The 19662-nt window shown below is 53.0% G+C and overlaps 6 protein-coding genes across 6 annotated transcripts; 2 read left to right on the top strand and 4 right to left on the bottom strand.

Annotated features, from left to right (window-relative positions):
* Positions 1-529: 529 nt before the first annotated feature.
* BDW74DRAFT_137825 (actin-related protein 2/3 complex subunit 5 family protein) lies at positions 530-1354 on the top strand. Its single transcript, XM_073722445.1, has 2 exons — positions 530-1010; positions 1091-1354. Exons 1-2 carry the CDS (start codon positions 652-654, stop codon positions 1311-1313), a joined length of 582 nt encoding a protein of 193 aa, XP_073584782.1. The 5' UTR covers positions 530-651; the 3' UTR covers positions 1314-1354.
* BDW74DRAFT_137820 (uncharacterized protein) lies at positions 1217-2668 on the bottom strand. Its single transcript, XM_073722444.1, has 2 exons — positions 2358-2668; positions 1217-2274 (listed from the first exon to the last, which is right to left on the bottom strand). The coding sequence occupies exons 1-2, from the start codon at positions 2571-2573 to the stop codon at positions 1396-1398; spliced, it is 1095 nt and encodes a 364-aa protein (XP_073584781.1). The 5' UTR covers positions 2574-2668; the 3' UTR covers positions 1217-1395.
* Positions 2669-2771: 103 nt separating this feature from the next.
* Positions 2772-4883, top strand: BDW74DRAFT_151185 (putative dynactin Arp1 p62 subunit RO2). Its single transcript, XM_073724129.1, has 3 exons — positions 2772-2800; positions 2852-3199; positions 3249-4883. The coding sequence occupies exons 2-3, from the start codon at positions 2853-2855 to the stop codon at positions 4855-4857; spliced, it is 1956 nt and encodes a 651-aa protein (XP_073584780.1). The 5' UTR covers positions 2772-2800; position 2852; the 3' UTR covers positions 4858-4883.
* BDW74DRAFT_151182 (40S ribosomal protein eS7) lies at positions 4884-6256 on the bottom strand. The gene is made up of 3 exons (XM_073724128.1): positions 5996-6256; positions 5698-5780; positions 4884-5595 (listed from the first exon to the last, which is right to left on the bottom strand). The coding sequence occupies exons 1-3, from the start codon at positions 6149-6151 to the stop codon at positions 5229-5231; spliced, it is 606 nt and encodes a 201-aa protein (XP_073584779.1). The 5' UTR covers positions 6152-6256; the 3' UTR covers positions 4884-5228.
* Positions 6257-6398: 142 nt separating this feature from the next.
* Positions 6399-7936, bottom strand: BDW74DRAFT_151176 (Rab family GTPase). Its single transcript, XM_073724127.1, has 4 exons — positions 7785-7936; positions 7461-7659; positions 7289-7352; positions 6399-7225 (listed from the first exon to the last, which is right to left on the bottom strand). The coding sequence occupies exons 2-4, from the start codon at positions 7542-7544 to the stop codon at positions 6600-6602; spliced, it is 774 nt and encodes a 257-aa protein (XP_073584778.1). The 5' UTR covers positions 7545-7659; positions 7785-7936; the 3' UTR covers positions 6399-6599.
* Positions 7937-17388: 9452 nt separating this feature from the next.
* Positions 17389-19621, bottom strand: BDW74DRAFT_190219 (putative acetate kinase; the record flags this gene model as incomplete). Its single annotated transcript, XM_073732133.1, has 6 exons — positions 17389-18034; positions 18083-18463; positions 18518-18590; positions 18688-18750; positions 18861-19175; positions 19242-19621. The coding sequence occupies 6 exons, from the start codon at positions 19619-19621 to the stop codon at positions 17984-17986; spliced, it is 1263 nt and encodes a 420-aa protein (XP_073584777.1). The 3' UTR covers positions 17389-17983.
* Positions 19622-19662: the final 41 nt, after the last annotated feature.

Raw genomic sequence — 19662 nt, 5'->3', positions numbered from 1 at the left:
ATTCTTTGGCCCTCGTATAATAAAGCCCTCCTGTTGTACTACTCTCTTCGTATACTGCATAGCATAGACATGGCCTATCTATGCTTCAGGGCCACTCTGTATGTTTACGATATCCATAAGCTATAGACTGTAGTTGCCAAGCAGATATATATCGTAACATAATTGCTTGACAGGATTGAATGTAGGCCGGCGTAGGTGCGTACTTCCTAACCATAGGGTTACTCTATGCATGTCTGAGGCATTCAGGCATCAACGCCAGCTCATTGCATGACCACCAAACCTGGCCATTGAGTCTCTCTGACTGACAGCTTGAACTTCCCAATCGCTGGTCCCTAGTCCAGTTAGTTACTGAAAGTATATTTCAGTCTATTAGAGCGTGGTTGGCCATAGAAAGCCAGCTGTCATAACCCGGCAGCCTTCCCTGCGTGGACCTGAGCCTCTCTTAGCTCAATTGATGACGACCCAACTTCTCCCTCCTCCGTCTCTCCAGCTCCACCGCAACACCACCACAACTTCTCAATCTCTTTCCTCTCAACAAGGAATCAATAAACACCCGATTCTCAAGCTCCAAATCCAACTTCAACCTCAACCTCAAACATCCAAAACCCAACCAACCAACCCACCACCCTCACCCCAAAACCAACACCCAAAATGACCACCCTAAACTACCGCACAATAAACATCGACGCCCTGGACCCCGACAGCCCGCAGAACTTCCCAATCGAGAGCCTTCTCCCCTCCACACTCCCGCCCTCACAGGGCCCCAGCGACGCCGCAAACACCGCTACACAGGTCCGGCAGCTGCTGCGCTCCGGCGACCCCGCGGCAGCCCTGATCCACGTGCTCGACACCGCGCCCCTCGGCGGCGACGAGGGCGCGAAGCAGGTCCATCTCGCGACGGTTATTGATGTTCTGCAGGGAATAAGGCAGAGTGAGATGGGGCGCGTCCTGGCTGCGGTCCTGGAGGGGCAGGGGGGTGTGGAGAGGGGGGATTGTTTGATGAAGTATTTGTATGTCTTTCTTTCCTTTTTAGTTTGATTTGGGTGATGGTGATTTGGGAAATGGGGCTAATGGGTTTAATTGTGTACAGGTACAAGGGTATGGCGGCGGGCGGACCGGGCAACGGCGCGCAGAGCCCCAAGAAGTCGATGTCGCCGCAGAGCACGGGGTTTTCGCAGATCCAGGCGAGGAATCTGGGTGAGGGGGGCGGTGGACAGCAGATGAGTGTCCTGTTGAACTGGCATGAGAAGCTGGTGGAGGTTGCCGGGACGGGGTCGATTGTGCGTGTTATGACGGACCGGAGGACTGTTTGAGCTTTTGTTTCTTCATATTGTCATTGCTTTTGCTGTCCCTGTTCTTGTTCCTTCCATCGTGATACTGTACAGAAGCTATAGACTATGGCCTGAAATCACCACCACCCAAAATATCCTTGAGATTTACCTCTCCGCTTCCCCGCGCCAGAGGCTGGCTCTGTCCCTCTCCCTCCTTCCATCCAATCATGTAGATCAGCCGGAATGTCGCTGGTATACCAGGAGCGCCCTCCTCCATATGCAACTGCCTGTAGATCGCCTCGTTGGCCAGCAGCACATCCCTGGAGATGGGCCCTTGCTCCCGCTGCACAATGGCGTTATTCTCCCCCATCGCCTGCAGATCCGCCATGAGCGAAAACGTATCCGGGAACTCCACCACAATATCCTCCACATCCACCGTCAACATCTTAAACCCAGCCTTGGTCAACAGCCCGCCGACATCCCTCACATCCGCAAGCGGACTGACATGCGGCGAGACACCGCCCCGCCTCTCCAAATCCGCCAGCTGCAGCGACGTCCTCAGCTCAAAGAGCGTATCCCCCCCAAACATCGCCGCAATGAACGGACAATCCGGCTTCAGCACTGAGTTCACCTGCGCCAAGAGCGAAGGAAGGTCATTAATCCAGTGGATCGAAAGCGACGACAGCACGGCGTCAAAGGTATTAGGTTCGTAGGGCAGGGACTCCAGGTCCGGAATTACTTTGCGGGTTATGGGGAGGAGCTTGTTGAAGGGGAGGTCTGCGTCGCGGTGCAGGAGGGCCGGGGAGGTGTCGATGGCTGTGAGGTGGTCTATTCGGTCGGCGAGCGTGACGGTTTCGCCGCCGGAGGAGATGGTTGCGCCTTCGGGGGTTATGGTCGTTGTTCCGGCGGCGTCGAGTGTGGGGATTGGTGTTGTGAGGGCGCGCGCGATGTTGCAGCTGTTTGCGCCGAGGTCGAGAACGTTGGGGAAGCGGCGTTTTATGTCCTGATGCGTCTGTTAGTTTCCTCCGGCGATGTATAGCTGTAGCTAGCTAGTGTAGCTAGAGTAGCTAGGTAGGAGGTCCGTACCAGAAGACGTTCGCATAGCCGCATGGCGACCTCATCTTTAAGGTAGTCGACTTTCCGGCTCTCTTCGACATTCTGTGCTGCGCGTTCTTTTTGCAGGTGCTTGGTCTTGCGGTTGAAGATTTCCAGCACCGGGTTGCCGGGGGTCTGGCTGGCGTAGGTGCGGCGGGGAGCCAATGAGGCGCGGATGGCCGGGCGGAGATGTCGGAGAGCCGACATTGTGGTCTTAAGATGTATATAATGCGATGATGAAGAGATTGTGTGATTTCTTAAAGGGCTTGGTGGTTAGATGGCCATTGTTGAGCAAGTGAGTTGTGACGTCGGAGAAAGGAAATCTTTAGCTTTGTCGATTGTCGATAAGGAGCTCGGGTTTCCAGCAAACGCCGCCTCCACCTCAACAACCAAACCCCCTCAGTACACAATTGCGCGGTGCAGCAGGTTGTTAGGTAAGAAGAACTACTTGCCTTATATGATATAATCTATACTAACAACAGCAGCATGGCGTGCCCATTCCCCTACACATTCATCTCCTGCCCATGTGCAAACGCCCCCGTGCCCGATCCCTCCAGAAATCGGAGATCAAGAGAGTCGCCGCAAAAAGCCAGCCCCGTCAAGCCACGCCCGCAACCCGTGATATCCGATGATGAGGATGAAGACGAACAGACGTTCGATCCCCGCGCACCGCGTTCGAACTTCTCGCTGTACCCGCCTGAGCAGCTGCTTTACTGTGAGGACTGCCATCAGATCAAGTGCCCGCGATGCATCACGGAGGAAATATTGTGCTGGTATTGCCCGAGCTGTTTGTTTGAGACGCCTAGTAGCTTGGTGCGGTATGAGGGGAATCGGTGGGTTTCCTAGCTGGATTGTACGTGGACGTCCGGCTAACTTTGATAGATGCGGGCGGAATTGCTTCAACTGCCCCAGCTGTACTGCGCCGCTGGCTGTCACGGCGCTAGAAGGCGATCCTTCCGGGGAACATGCAGGGCCGTGGGTGCTGTCTTGTAACTACTGCATGTGGACGACGTTGGATATTGGGATCAAGTTCGACAAGCCAACCAATATCCGTGCTCAATTGACCAAATTGACAACCGACCCGTCTTCCGCGCCTCCATCTCGCTCCCATGGCTCGCACGGGGGGTCCAAATCATTCGGCGAGCTCAAGTCTCCCTTGTCCATGTACGCGTCTATCGACGAACAGCTTCCGCCTGCCGGGACGAAACCAGACGAAGAACAATCTACAAGCACAAGCGCCCCGCGCACGCGCGACGCCCGCTTCGCAGCCCTCAAGACCTTCTACAAAGACCAGATGTCCGCGACGAACACCACAAGCGTCGATCCCACCGACATCGCCGGCCAATTCTCCTCCCCAGCCTCCCTCCAACGTCTCATGTCACTCTACACGCGATCCAGTCTCTCTGGGATCTACGGCAACAGCAGCAAGAGGGGCCGCGCCAAACCCCCCGTCATGCGCGAAGCCCTGACGCCGGCGGAGGGCCTCTCCATCCCAAGCAACCCCGACTCCGAAACAGCCATAATCCGCCGCCTTGCTTCAGATGATTGCGGCTGGGAAGGCACTGTCTCGATCGAACAGCGCACCTCGCTATCGCAGTTCAGCGCGCGCTTCGTCGAGGACCTCCTTCCTCTTCCAACCCTACTCCGCACGAAGCGCTCCAAGCGCTGTAAATCGTGCAAGCACATACTCGTCAAGCCGGAGTTCAAACCGCAGTCCGTCCGGTACCGCATCAAACTCATTGCTATCAGCTACATTCCCCTCCCTACGCTCCGGCCGCTTGTTCTCCCCCCTTCATCCTCACAGCCGGTGCCACCGCCAGCCCCAGATTTAAATGCTCTTCCGCCGCAGAAACCGATTCAGCTGCTTCTGACGCTGAAGAATCACATGTTCGACCCTGTCCGTATTACGCTGGCAACGCCATCTGTGACTCCAGGCCGTGTCGCGTCAAAGGTTACAATCCTATGTCCGCAGTTTGACATCGGCGCGAACAAAGACGCATGGAGTGAGGCGCTCGAACCCGTTGCGCCGCCCTATGAGAAGGTTGCAGAGGCAGGCAAGGTGTGGGAGAAGGGGCGAAACTGGACGACGGTCGTACTGGAGGTTGTGCCTGGCTCGTTACCTGGCGTGGGAGCGAAGCGGTCGACGGCAGGCTTCGACAGTAGCAGTGAGGATGAAGCCGGGAATGACAGCGACGACAGCGGTAACGATCTCATGAAAGTATCAGGGCAGCTAGACTGGAGCGGGCAGGCCTCCGATCCGTCGCAGCAGATCCAGCCCGATGAAGATGTGCTCGAGATCCCGGTCTTCGTGCGCATGGAATGGGATTCGGACAGTCCGATGGAGACTGAGGAGGGAGGGAAGGACACGCTGAGTGCTGGCGCTGGCCTTGGTGCCGGTGTAGGGACGAAGCGGGAGTTGGCGTATTGGATGGTGTTGGGCGTTGGGAGGATAGTGTCAGGAGGTTCTGCTTCCAGTTCTGATTCCGCATAGATAGTCTAATTCGCTTAGAACCCGCGTGTTTGATATACCCTATAGCCATACTCGTACAATTACAACGCCCGCATCCACTTACTCGACATACTACAGCTAGAAGAAAATGAACTGGGGTAATTTTTTTATCTTTCAACCACGCCGAACAAAAGAGAACAGCCCGGGCCAAAAACAGATCATGACTGAGTGTAATTATCACATCACATCACATTCCTTCCTTTCCTCCCCGGATGCGAGAAAAAGCGGTCCGGAGTAGAAGACATAAATATGAGCTATCCCTCTCCCTATGTCAAAGTCCTACTCCTATGAACCTCCAAGCTCCGCACCTATTCCGCATCTCGTCTCCCATCAACCGAGCAAAAGAAGCAAATCTAAAACTCAGAGGCACCGCCCTGGGGGAACTCGAAAACGACAGCGCGACCCGTCAGACGACGGTAGACCTCGCCGTAGGCGTCGAGGCGGTGGTCAACACCACCACGCTCCTTCTCGTCGAGAATAACCTTGAGCGTCTTGGAGCCGTCCTCCTTGGTGCGGGTGCGCTTACCGACGATCTCAACGGGGTAGACGAGGTCGTCGAGGATGGCGTCATGGACGGCCGTGAGAGTGCGGGAACGGGGGCGCTTCTGCTTCTGGTTGGTGCGGGAGTTGACGGAGCGCTTGGGCTTGGGGAGGATGCGGCGCTGAGCGACGAAGAGGACGTGGCGGTCGGAGAACTTCTTCTCGAGTTCGCGAGTCAGGCTGGTTGTTTGTTAGTTGAATTCTTTTTGCGAAATGCGGTGCGGTGTTCATGGCGGGTTGGTGCTGGTGTATAGAGTGTGGGTGTGGGTGGGTTGAGCGTACCGCTGCTGGATCTTGTGGAAGGCCTGGAGGAGAGGGACGGGGACGAAGACGATGACAGCCTTCTTGCCGTGGCCGACCTCGACCTATAATTGAACATGTTAGTTCCAAAACATAAACCCAAATGTATTTTCAACGCCATATTCCATGCTCCCCCGCCACGCCGAACCACAATGCCTCCGTTTCGTCCCAATTGACCGATATCAAATTGCCCATATTTTTTTTTTTCGATTCGACATATCCTCCCCCGTGGCCCGTGTTTTCTTCCCAAATCCAACCAAAGAAATCCGTAGCCGCTTACCTCACGAGCAGACACGAACTGCAGAGGCCGGAGAGTAGCCTTCAGGTCCTGTGTGTTGCTCTCCAAGTCGAAGAGAGCACCCGCGATCGCGGTCTCCAGCTCGGAGGGGTTCTGCCTCGAGGGCGAGTTTTGGGCGATCTTGTTGATGGCAGCCATTTTGAAAGGGAATGTAGTGCAGACAGGGAGATCTGACTGTGCTGCTGCTGGGGGTGCTGTCCCTTTGATGTGGTTGCTGGCGGGTTGGTCGACGGAGAGCAATTCAAATTGCGACTTGTGAGGGCGGTTTGGGCGCTGTGGGATCGGAGGCTCGGCCTCGCTTAGCTGGGGTCTGCCTGTTTTGGACTAGCGTGTCATGTGACTTGGATGCCCTCTATACAACTCACTTCTTTCACCATTCATCGACTCTCAAAAAAATGGATACAATTGATGTATAATGATCGTATGTACTCGAATGATACACTGCTACTAAGAGCATGTCGCTGAGGCAGCATGAAATTTCAGCACAGCAAAGTCAGAACGCCACAAACAATATGGAAAAACGCAGAGATCACTCTGTAACCTGGCGACTGACGGTATCTGTAAGAAAAGAAATAAAAACACATTATTAACAAGCGCATCCCTCCTTTGCTGTCGCAGCACCGCGATCCCCAAGGTTGACTCTTGAGTCGTCAGTCGATCGGCCGCCACCCCCTAGAGTAGTCTGTCCGGTGCCTGCGCCAGCGCCTCGTCCACTCTTCAGACTGCTCTCCGGAATGGCATTGGCAATCGCAGTAAAGACGTCCGTCACATTCAACCCGGTCTTAGCGCTGGTCTCGAAGAAGAGAAGTCCCTCCTCGTCCGCATACGTACTGGCCTCCCGTGTCGGCACCTTGCGAGCATCACCAGGGGTGTTATCTTCGTGCTCTTCTTGGTTCTCGCCAGCGTCGTCTCCCTCCGTGGCTTCGCGCTCAGCCTCGGCGGGTGCCTCGCCGCCGTCATTCGTCAAATCCAGCTTGTTGCCTACCAGAGCAATAACGATGCCAGGACTGGCTTGCCGCTGAAGTTCCGCCACCCAATGCTTGGCCTTTGTCAGAGAAGAGGGCTTGGTCACATCGTAGACCACGAGGGCCGCCTGGGCGTTACGGTAGTACATGGGGGCGAGCGAAGCAAAGCGCTCCTGACCGGCGGTATCCCAGATCTCAAATTTGATTGTTCGGGTCGGAAGCGAGCACTTCTGAGTCAGAAAGGCAGCTGATAGGGTCAGCTTGCTGAAGGCAAAGGCAAATCGTCAATCGTCATCGCCCGGTCGCTTACCTCCAATCGTGGGCTCCTTGTTCTCCTGGAAGTCATTGTTGACGAATCGCAATACCAGCGAGGACTATCAACCACAATTCGTCAGTACCGACTTGGCCACCGTAGGTTACCCAATGTACAACGAGGGAAACAAATGCCGATGCGCAGATACCACGCCAGGAGGGGACCGTACCTTTCCTACAGCGGCTTCTCCCAGAAGTACCAGTTTGACGCTACTGCTCGGCTTTGGCGCATTCGCAGGGGTTGACTCAGACATGGCTAACGAAGCCCAACGAGGGAATAGCTAGAATAGATCAGGTCGTCGTGCAGCAACAGGCGAGATATGGACAACGAAATGATTGCAAATCCGCAGGAAAAGCAATCCGGGTAGCCTAACCGCAAAAAAGAAAATAAGAAAAGAGTCAGAACCACTGGCCTGTGTTCAGTGACTCGGTTTCAAGCAGGGTTTGTTTGACAGGCAGCAGACTAATGGAAAGACGCAGAGTAGAGCACACACCAGTACCAGGAGAGATGGAAAGAGCGGTGGGCGGGTGGAGATATGACGGCCTGCTCTGGCGGGATTCTAGATGCCTTGCACTCTGCTTGTAGGTAATTTGAAAGCTCGCAGACTGTTGGTCCTTTGACAGTCAGGTTTCGTCAGAGTGTCGGTTGATGCGACAGATTACATAGGCAGGACCAGTCGCAACCGTCTGTAATGAGGCGGAGACGTGGGCAGCTGATGACGCTAGCTCAGGTCAGGCCTAGCGCGCTCAGACAGTCACGGGAGTCACGGGAGCTGCCAGGGATAGTGGTTCTTGGGGACTTCCCGGTGCCAAACAAGCAAGCAAAGAACCGTTGGATTAGAGGACAAGTTCCTGATTTTCATGCTTCCGTAGGATTGTTTGTTTGCTTGCAGGCGTTAGATAGATCTACAACCTGGATTTGATCATCTCACCTCTGCCAAAAAGCAATACAGACTGTGCTTTTGTCATCAGTCATTTCCGCAAAGTACTCGGCCGGATCTACAACCCCAAGTGTCTCCAACACAGCAGCAGCAGCAGCAGCAGCAGCAGCACAATCGCACAGAGCCAAAGCGCCATCAGAGCGCCATCAAGACAGAACCGGTCAGAGCTTCGATGAACGAAGGAATGAAAGAAACAACACCTTAGGCCTCTCCGCTCTAATCAGTGTCCACCACCAATGGAAAGCATCGCTGGTTGACACCCAACGCAGTCTAGTTTGATTGGGCCCAGCACTAAAGCGCCAGGCTTTTGGGTACAAGTCGCGATACCTAGTGCCCGCTGGCCTATGCGTAGCTACCTAGGGTTCTAGGTACACAGGAGCCGATACAGCGAATGGTTGTACATGTAAACGTGCGTTGACACGCAGTCGGAGGAATGACGTGCCAGAGGACGAGCAGAGGCTTGTGCCGTGCGAGCCTGGGTATGTAACCGGCACCAACCTCTGCAGCCCCGATAGCTGCCCAAAAAAAGAAGCACGGCGCAACGCAAGAACGCAACGCTGGGATTCTCGACCAGGGCCTGCCGAATAACTAAGGCACTGTTAGCTTGACTCAAGAACCACCCGAGCGAATGAAAGACGCCTGTGTCTGTAAAATCCCGGCTGGCAATCAAGACCTGGGCGATGTCATCGGCGGTGTCGTTCATGGATTTGTTGGCCAGTCAGTTAGTGGTCAAAGGTTATTTGTTGCAGTCAGCCAAGTATTTATGAACCAAGAAAGGCTTGCCAACACCTGCTTTCATTTCTCGAGAAAACCTCAGGATAGTGTACAGAAAACGCGACAAAAGTGCCACTCTTGCTAAACAAAGGAAATCTAGTATCGATCAAAAGCAAAAAAGAAAAGAAAAAAAAAAGAACATAGCCCAGAGCTCGAACGAAACAGAAAAAAAGAAATAAAAAAAAAAAGAGTCGGCCGCGAGGCCACAAATCTAATCTGTCTTGGTATCAACCCATGCATCCCAAAATCTCAAGCCCAGTCCTGTCTATACCAAACGCCAGTACAAAGAAAAAATAAACGGTAAACCCCAGTAATATCAGCAGTATCCAGAAAACGTCGCAGCACTTTTGGTGTCGAATCTGATCATGGCCTCAACTTGTTCGTGTCGGTGAAGGTATTAAATGTAGTAGATAAGGTCTCGAAAATATCGGTCGAAGAGAAGAGCGGCACGGTGGTGTCGATCGAGAAGGGTCGAATGTAAAGCTCCACTTGGAGAGAGAAATGGCGGTATTAAAGCGATCTATGAAGTCCGAAACGAATAGCGGCCGATGATGAACAGGGTAGTGTTACAGGGAACTGCACGGCAAGGTTAGCACTGAAACGAATGTACCGCCGCGACAGCTTCAAGGACCACTCACAGTAAAAGATCGAGTTCATAACAGACACGTCAAACTCCAGAGGCCAAGGCGCCATTGAACAAAACCACAAACGACTTTTCGCACAGGAAAAGAGAAAATCACACTATCATGTGGTTGGCACATGCAACGGGAGTCCAGACGTTTATTTCGGCGGTGGTGGAGGAGCGCCGGGCTTCTTGACTCCCGTCGTGTCGTAGGCTCCCCTTCCCATGTTGCAAGCTGAGAGGTCTCGGAGAATCATGTTGAGGTCTGCGCGAACAGTCATGGTCAGCTTAGGTGGATTTCCAATTGACTTGGTGAGAGAGCGGGAGCGCGGTGCTTATGAACCAGGAATACGGGGGGAATGACTCACGGTTTAAATAGACACGGAATATATCTCACTCAGCTGTAATTATAAATATTCCAGAAAACGCAATTCAGCCGGTGGCTGTGGCCTAGTCTGTGTTGGACAACAGAAGAGGATGTGTCGACTAGCGGGTGAGGTATCAAGATTCCAGGCAATGTTGCAGCTGCAGGTGAGATCCGATCCTTTAAGTGCCCACAACCCCAATCTAAGGCAGGGTGACGCAGTGACGAAGCAGGACGAGCAGGTAGGGCAGGAATGCGACAAAGTACCCGGGTACTGCACAAAAGATTGCGAGGGATGCTGCGGCGCGCGGAATCAGAGGACCAGTCCGTCTGATTTGGAGGCTTTCGATTTGTTGTCAACAAACGCTAGAAATGGCGGTTGCTCGAGGATTTATTTCCGCTGGTTCGCTGGGGAGGAGTAGCGGCGCAGGGGGGGAGTGCGAGTATAGTGTTCGATGAGGATGGCCGGGACCGGCAGATCGCAGCAAGGAGGAGGAAAGGGAGGACAGCAGATGCCGCGGAAGCTGGCCCGTTTGGTCCAGCGAAGAGCAACTTTGACAGGAGAGATAGCAGGAGGGAGGACTCAAGGGAGGAGGTCGGTCACGTAATAGACAATGGAGAGGACCTGGGCAGCGAGCACAAGGGAATGGCCGCGGAGGGAGAGCAAGTAGGAGGTGTGTCCGTCAAGGAATGGATGATGATGAGGAATTTCAAGAAGGCCGACAGACGGGGGGATCCAGCTTTGATATATAACCACCTAGGGTTTCTTAGAGTGAGGTATCTTTTAAGGATGGTCTAGAAATTCAATTAAACAAAAAAAATAAGAGAGTCAAAAAAAGCAAGGCTTGAACCTCCAAGGAAAAGCAAAAAGATACCAGGAAGCAGTTTTAAAGGGGAAAAAGAAAATAAATGACAGAAAGAGGAATAATGGATGAATCGTCATAAATAATAAATACATGGAACAGAGCTAAGACTGAAATGAGAAAAAGACAAATAATAAAATAAATCGGACTTGGAAGCTCTGCGGCTCTCCCGTCCCGATACTAAGGTACGCGAAGCTGTGGGTTGCCAGCGATCCATCAACTGCCCCTTTCTTGCGTTCTTAGGGGGTTCTCCAACACTTCCATTGTCCTTCCACGCTGGATGGGGTCCCTAAACTTCAGGCATCGGGCGCCCTGGGCGTCCTCTTTGTTGATGTAAGAAGTGTTGCTCAGCCTTCATACTTTCAGGGCTGGATGTATCTAGCTGAAATGCTTTAGGACAGACAGCCAGACAGCATAGTTTGATTGCCCCCCAAAAATAAAACGGCGATGAATAATACGCCAACACAGGGAGCCAACGGGGGCATGGCGTCAGGTCAGGCCCAGCCACCATCATCTTTTGAAGTCGAACTTGAAACTGATCTGGAAAAAGAACATAAAGAGAGAGCAAATATTACTAGAGCTCTCCACTAGGACCCATCGGGGAATCAGAGCTAGGAACCGATTGTTCGGACCAGACAGACAGGTTTGATGGCGATAAAGGCTGCAGCAGAGAGGTCCGCGGATGGATCCGAATCCAGACTCCGGACGTCCAGTCCACTCAATCTGCACCAGACCCGCCTCTCTTAATCAATTTCTCGCGTGGTGACGATGTCTTTTTGCCTGCGAAAGGACGCAGAATCAGGGGCACTAAGACAGTCGTCTAGAGCCCTATGTCGTTGGCCGGTGGTTTCTTTGATCGCTCCAACCAGAGGCGCAAACGTCAGTCAGTTTCTCCCGAATTTTCAGGCCGGCGCTGTCATTGGTGGCGGATGTACAAATTAACGCCGACAGCCGTCATGGTTGGATATTGAGTCAAGACTCAAGACCGAGGTTCAATATCCGTTGGCAAGCAGATAGCTTAGCAGGCATTACCCCGGCTCGGCTGAGACGAGCGAATCGTAATATTGTTTGACAATCGTCGCGAGTTGCAGGCTTGCAGGCTGCAGCACATGCAAAGCCGTGAAGCTTCTGAGCGTTCCATACATGGCGCCAGAAGAGGTCCTCTTGTGATCTGACCCCACGACTGGATGAGTCCGTACAACTGACATCACCGGTCAAACAGAGTCTACTCCGTACGGACTACTCTAGTGAGCGCTTGGCTGGCCTCGATCTCCATGCTGCAGCCGCGGGAGCTGGTACCTACATCCTAGTGCGAAGACTATCGCCAACCAGATCGCTCCTGCTCCTTCAGTCTACGTCGATTCTTTCAACGGCGGAAGCTGCGACCTTTTCCGATATGTCCCCAGACGGGTTTCTGTCACTTTTCCTCCGGACCCGGTCTGATGGAACTCTCAACCGCCGGCATCAGCCAAAGGTACATACAGCGGAAGTCGATAAGGTTTGCTCCTCTTTGTCTGCTTGCTTTGTTACGGCGCCCTTTGCTTTTTCCCTACGACGGTCACGGGGGGATATCCGTCTGGGCAAAAGGGGTGTTGATGATTACCAAATAGTCATGAACGGAGGATATCCGGCTATCCACAGACCAACCCGCTTCCCCCGTTACCACTAACCTGTATCGCCTGTACCGTACCACCGGCAGTCCATCGAATCTTCTTTTCCTTCTAGCGTCTTTCCCAACAGGTTCTTCCCCACAGCGGACTGTCATCTGGCAGCCTGCGTCTCGTTCCCACTACTATCGCGTGTCTGGAAACCCTGGGAGCCTGGGACTTGAGATGCTCTGGAAAACTCTACCGCTTTGCCTAGGGAGAGCTCGCGGACCGAGGTCATTTAACCGTATTCTACCGTTCCTATGATCCTGGCAGTTACTTGTAAGATTGCCCGCGACCGGGGGAGATCCTTCTCCAGCTTGAATTCGCACCAGGTGGATCATTCCGGACGACGAAGGATCAGCTTCCTAGCTCGATTGAATTTGATCCCAGCAAAAAGCCACGCGGGTTGCGGGCCCGCGGTCCATCTTCGGCTCCCTCAGGTTGACAACTTTACGAACTAATGTCGGCGACAAGCACATGTCTGGGGACTTTAGACTTTGTCTTTATGAATCTCGTGTTTTCTTCGCTCTGGAACATGACATGACTCTGGGACATGACTCTAGGACGGGAGAGTTCGGAATTCTGGATTGGCTGCGCGTAAGCGTGTTTCAAACGTCATGAACGGTTGCTATTGGGCCTGCCCTAAATCATGGAGGCGGATGCATGGGTGATCCTCGGCGCTTGACGAAATTCTCGGGGACTGTCGGTACTTTGGTCTTAGAAGGTGGTCAGCGGCTGCATCCAGGGCGACGGCGACTGGGGTTCAGCGGAGACTATGCGAGATTGCCGTTGAATCAGTCTCGAACTCTCGATATTAATCTAAGAAGTTACAGCCAACCCTCATTCACGGTGGCAGTACCGCCTTAGAGTGCGAAATCATCGAACGCGGTCCTTGTTGGGACAGAATCGTGCATAGGAAAACCTCTTCAGCTTGTTGACGGGGGAAGTATAGCCGCTCGGGTATGCAAATGTTCCTGCATTGGCGTCTGCATTAAGTGGACTAGCCCATGATCATCGACCCTCTTGCTGCAGCCCAGCGGGTATTCCAGCTTCCATCATCGTTCTGGAAGCTCTCCTGTCCATGGTTCACTTCACGGACCGTTAGACTTTTCCACCGTTTCTAAAACGACCACTCTGAAAAGAACACGATGTAATTTACTCCAAAGGATGACTCTCCACACCTGACCACCATCAACTCCGTTCCTCTCCGCAGCCAATCATCGGCCTCGCATACCTTCATCGATGGCCGCGATAATGACAAAAACCACACCAAGACACTTTAGGTCAAAGTCAATACTGAAACGAAGAACGATCCGGTCGCAAATAGATTACGGCTAGAATCAGACTAGAAAAAAAAGAACGACAGCCAGGTCCAGAATTGAACCGTTGGGCCGAATTTCTGAGTCGGGGTTGGCAGGGAGACGATTCCGCGTTCCACTGCTTCGCACCCTGCAGCGAAGATCACCCTCTCCTGAGTCCGCGCAGGAGATCATTCTCTCAATCAGACTAGTGCTTCGAGCTTCTGATTGCTCACGGATCGCGCCCGTACTTCCGCGAAGGGGAGATGATTGCCCATGGGGTATTGCTCTGGATGAGATACGGGGTGAAATTCGACTGTTTCTGACTCAAAGACAACAGAGAAGCTTATAGTCGCAAATAGTCAATATGACCTCAGAAGCCAGTGCTTCCCAGCAGCCTCTGGTCGGTGAACACCCACATTGCGCCTCTTTTTGAATTGGTACTTTTCACCTTCCCGCTCATAAATTTTGGTTTCGGCTGCATGCATTAGCCTCAAATTGCAGATGTTTGAGTTCCAACGGGCCTCCCACACCCCGACCTGATGAATAGGAATGACAGATCTTTGGCCTAGCCGCCTGGACCTCATATCGCCGCATGGCAGCAGGGTTCCTGTCTCCCATCTCTCACCGACCTGCATGAGATCAGATATCATCACATTACAAGAGGCCCGGGGGCTCATACCGGAGCCAAGAACGGTACTTGCTTGTATGACAAACAACGCTTAGGCGCATGCCTGATTTGCTTGCATGCAGCTTGCAGACGCGATGCGGCGATCTACCGATCTGCCAGGGAACCAAGCGGGAGGCTGAATGGGCCGGGTCTGACCGCGAAGAATGCGAACGCGCCTTGCAGAATAATGAATTATTGGCCTTGGGATGAGATATTCGACTGAAGCAGGGGGCCCGAGTGGCTGGATTCGATGGCTGAAGCTGATTCAGGACAGCTACCAATTGTTTAGAGATTGATCAGAATTGCTGACTAGACTGTGCATGCATCACATTTCCCAAAGTCCGAACACCCAAGGGATGTTGCCTGCTACACAAGCCACACGTGCTTCAGGAGCTCTGTCACGGTAACTGCAGGAATATCGCCTCCGCAGCGTCTATCAGTGCCAAACGACAAGTCAAGTTTAAGTCTCCGTATGCGCCCTGCGGGTTTGATTCTGGTCGCCGTGGATATAGTACTCCCCGAACCCCCATTTGACAACTGTGACAGCCGAAAATATGACATATTCCAGCCACCCATCCCATAAACCGCGGGATAATCGAAATAAACGCTCCAACCACTGCGCGCCGAGACCCGAATTTGCAATATACCTGGTAACCTGGTAGGCTGATTCCAAATCCCCTCCACGCCGTCGCAGCCATCCCGTCCCATTCTTTGTGATCCTTGTCGCTAGAGAAACCACATACTACGGCTGTCGGCTTTCTTCTCCGTTATTACCCAGGCTCTCTTTATTCTCAAGAGACACTGCGGCTCGAGCTTGAGGGTGAGCTTGGCTTGAGCGGCCTGTCGCGGCAATTGGGCAGTCAGAAAAAAAGCAACCTGCTGGACTGCAGACGGCAAGCGCATCAACCCGCCCAAATTCTTGGGTCTATCAGAAGATTTGGGTTATCCGACGTAGCCGCTCGATAGATCGAGATGCAGTGGATCGATTCTTGATATGGGATATGCGGCGCCTCGGAGATGTCTTCCAGATTGCTGTCAGTGTCTATGCGGGTTGGATATTGCCTTGGTGGTGACCGATCTTCTCCGATCGGCTCAAAAGCAACCATATCGCTGCTGCTACGCTTCCAAGACATGTCTATGAGAGAGGCTACTCTGCACAGCCTACACTATACTCTGCTAGCCGTGTCATAGTAGGGCTGCAGAAGATACGCGCAGTTCGCGACCCATCAATCTCCGCGGTACGTTTCGGCTCGTAAAGCAAAGTGACACCTCAAGTCTCAACCCTAAGTTCTTCAGCCATTATATCGCCGGGGTACTTCTAAAACACTCCGGGATTGGCTTGCATCGCTACAGAATCTGATCCAGTGGGAGGCCTATCCGTGGGGGCCACCTCTCTAGACGTCTTGCTGTACCTCGACGGGGAACTAGATTTGACACCGGTCTAAGTATATCAGCTCAGACACAGAGTGCTCCGTACCGTGTCAGCATATGCGTATGCGTTCTCGAACGGATACTACCGTGCCATCGAGTATACGGAGCATTTATCTGACTCCCGTCTGCCCACGTCCTGCCTTTGGGCTGGAAAGAAAAAGCAAGCAGGGTGATAGGTGAGATCGCCGAGATATGTCTCCGCGATGTCCGCGTACGCCCGCGTTATGTAAGAACGAAAGCTGGTCCTTATCAATCAACCAGACTCGGGCCCGTCAAGTATGGGATTTGGTACGCCTGGAAAATACATTCCGGAGCTGAAACCGATCGTTGTACACTGTACTCTGCGCTCGGATGAGGGGGATAACCGCGTGGTGTCCTGGTCCTATACTCCGCGATGCCACGTCACACGGTGCTGCCACTGCCACGTTATCTGACTTCAGCTCAACTACGGAGTCCTCAGAAACCAGAGCGAATACGGAGTAGAGCTGATCAGCTTGCAGTGCGCTATGCTCCAGTACAGAGTTATTATTAGGTACCTTCCGATGGCCTAACTTACAGTACGGAGTAACGACGGGAAAAACGATGGATGCTTCTTAGCCTGTCCCATCAACCAGGTAACTCTCGATAATCATGCAGATAGCGCCCGCCCGCGGATACCGGTACGGCATGATGCAGTCCCCCTGATCTTCGCGAGTCACGGCTGAATCCGCCCCTGAATCTGATAGTGACCAACTGACTCTTAATCTCAAGTCTATCACTGTGAGTGGCTGGCTTGATTATCGCGGAAATTGCCTATTTTGTGATCGCGACCTCGCAACAAGGGTATGGTTGAAATTGAGTACCTTTGAAGGTTATCGCTTCGGCCCGGACTGTTTTGACTTCCAGGTACAAGCCGTGGCAGCAACGTTCCTTCCTTCACAGCCACGCTGACGGAGGACTCCAGAGTGGCTCGGAATATCGCACCTTCTCCTCGCCACTCACATACTACCTTCCGATATTCTCGATCAGAGTCAAAAGTCCAATTCTTCCATGATACGGTGTACATCGCAAATCCACCCTCCAATGGAGGAAAACACAGACAAAGAATGGAGATAGTGAAGCGTCGGTGGCGCTGTGGCAAAATTCGAAAGCTCCGTACTGATTCATTCATCTAAAGCCCTGGTGTTGGAAGCTAACGTTGGAACGCAGATACCTTACAGATGGAGGAAGAGCCATGCCTCTTCGGCCGCTGATCGGTGATGGGGTGATGGGGTGATGGATCAGTGATCACCGTGGTCCATATGGTCTGTCAGGTGATCTGAGTACGCTGTACTCCACAGTCACAGTCACAGTCCGGCCGTCCGGCGGTTCTACACAAGTACGGAGTACGGGATTGCCATATCCAGTAAATTGAGTCCAGACTCCGGGCCAGGTCCAGACTCCAGCAACGCAAGCAGCAGTCAATCCGCAAGCCATGGAGATTGAAAGAATTCTTAGACTGCGCCGTAGTCAACACTGGCCTTTGTTCTTTGCTCGTGGCTCTAGGGCTGAGGATTGAGGCGAGCTGTGATGGAATATTAGGGCTACGGCATAGCGCCGGGGTTTGTTTGATCGCCTGGTCGCCGAACGACTCAAAATAAGGAAAGGGAAAGATTGGTCAGTCTGGCAAAAGTACCAAGATTCCGCGGGCAGATCGGAGGCGTTCCGCTGCCTTAATCTCAGTTCCCTTTGTTCCGGCGTTTGGTTTGGCAACTGTTTGGCTGGCAGTTTGATTGATAGGGCTTTAATCTAGAACTTCCGGTGGCTTGACTGTTGGGTTGGCGAAGGGTCCTGTTTGAGAGGAACGGAAGTTCGGACCGCATGAGTTGGACAGGTAAGTCGTGGAAGGTCTAGAACGTCGTCGTTATGTTTGCTTACTTCGTATATGTGGGTGGTTTGAGAGTTGGAGCGTTTTTCATATATTGCATGTTTAGGGTACGTAGGAGATATATTTGCATCGCTACCGGGGTTGTGGGTATAATCTGTCACAAGGATATTGATCTTGATACTGACAACGGTCGAAACAGCTATTCCGTGTATTGACGGTTGGTCTCCGATCTGTCCTACTTCTGACCGAGACCTTGCGTCTGGATACAGTTATACGCCATCTCGAACTGCAAGGGTCAATTAGCAATTGCCTCGACAATGATCGGAGAACTCACCTGCTCGTCAGTCTGGCAGATGAACACCCGTCTCGCATCTGACTTGCCACTCGCAGTGATATCCACCACCGTTTCATCATCGCCAGGCCCTATGTCATTCTTGTCCGAGTCAACCACAAAACCAAGGCACCGCGTCTTCCTAACGATAGCTTTCCGCAAAAGCGCACTCTTTTCACCGATTCCTCCGGCAAAAACGAGCCCGTCAACTTGCCCGTCTAATTTGACGTAGTAGTTCCCAATGTAACCGACGATGCGATCGACGAGGATATCAAATGCGAGCTTATGCTGTTCACTCGGCGGGTTCTCGACAGCTATCTGAGCGAAATCCGTTGTGCCCGTAAGGACCTTCCAGCCGGATTTCTTGTTGAGAATTTCCTCAGCCTGCGATGCCTTGTTAGACCGCGAATCGAGCATGTCCCTAATATGCTAACTTACCGTACTAATGTGCATTTCTTTGGTACTTGCAGGGCTGAGCTTTCCCGCCTCGCTGGTATAGTGGAAGACAAGCCTGAGAAAACCGGGAATTAGCTCTTCATCAATGCAAGGGGGCGCACAGATCCAGGCCCGATCGGATCAGATCTGACTAGCGACTCAGAGACACTCACGATGGATCGATATCGCCGCTGCGTGTGGCGCCTGGTAGTCCGGCTAGGGGGGTCAATCCCATTCTGCACAGGCAGGAATGTTAGCAATGCATCAGTATGGAGTATGGGCGATTGGGCGGCTTCGTTCCCGGAACGCAGGACGCAAGGGGGTGAATAATGGTCTTGGCACATACGAAGTATCGACGGATTTCCCATCCTTGATCGCGCAAATCGACGCACCACTCCCAATATGCAGAGCGATCAGGCTGGTCCTCTCAACGGGTTTCTTCAAGTACTCCGCCACCGAGCGCAGGATGAACGAGTAGCTTATCCCGTGGAATCCGTACTTGCGCAGCTTGTTGCGCTTCGCCGTCTCCTGGTCAATTGGGTACGTTGTCACGTAAGGGGGGAGCGTCTTGTGGAACGAGGAGTCGAAGAACGTGATGCTCTGGACGTTGGGGAGTTCTTTTTTGCAAAGCCGGACGATTTCGAGCGCGGAGAAGTTGTGTCTATCAACAGCTGTTAGATTCCACGGTAGGTCTTAAGTAGATACAGGAGAGTAGAGAGGGACTTACAAAGGCGCTAAGTCCTCCAGCTCTTCCAACTGATGATACGTCTCCTCATTAATCACGACCGCGCCCTCAAAGTCCCCTCCATGCACCACGCGATGGCAGATATAAGCCAGGTCGTCGGCGCTCGCGACATCCTTGAGATCCGGATCGTTAATGCAGCGGTCCAGAAGAAGCTTGAAAGCGTCTTGCCCCGAGCTGATCTTCTCCTTAAGATCCTCTTTCTTCTGTTTATCGCCGACGCTGTACTTGAGTTTCGCGGGAGGTGCGGTGATGCCGGAGACTTGCGCGGTCGCAATCACGCTGGGTGTTTCGGTGTATGTGTAGAAGGTGATTTTTACCGATGAGGAGCCGGCGTTGACGGAGAGGATGGATTTGCGGGGCATCTTGTCCTAGGTCTGTTCTGTCGTGTTGTCTTCTTCGCAGG

This window comes from Aspergillus multicolor (assembly GCF_047715735.1).
Source record: "Aspergillus multicolor strain CBS 133.54 unplaced genomic scaffold BDW74scaffold_9, whole genome shotgun sequence".
NCBI lineage: Eukaryota > Fungi > Ascomycota > Eurotiomycetes > Eurotiales > Aspergillaceae > Aspergillus > Aspergillus multicolor.
This window is presented reverse-complemented; position numbering and strand designations above follow the sequence as displayed.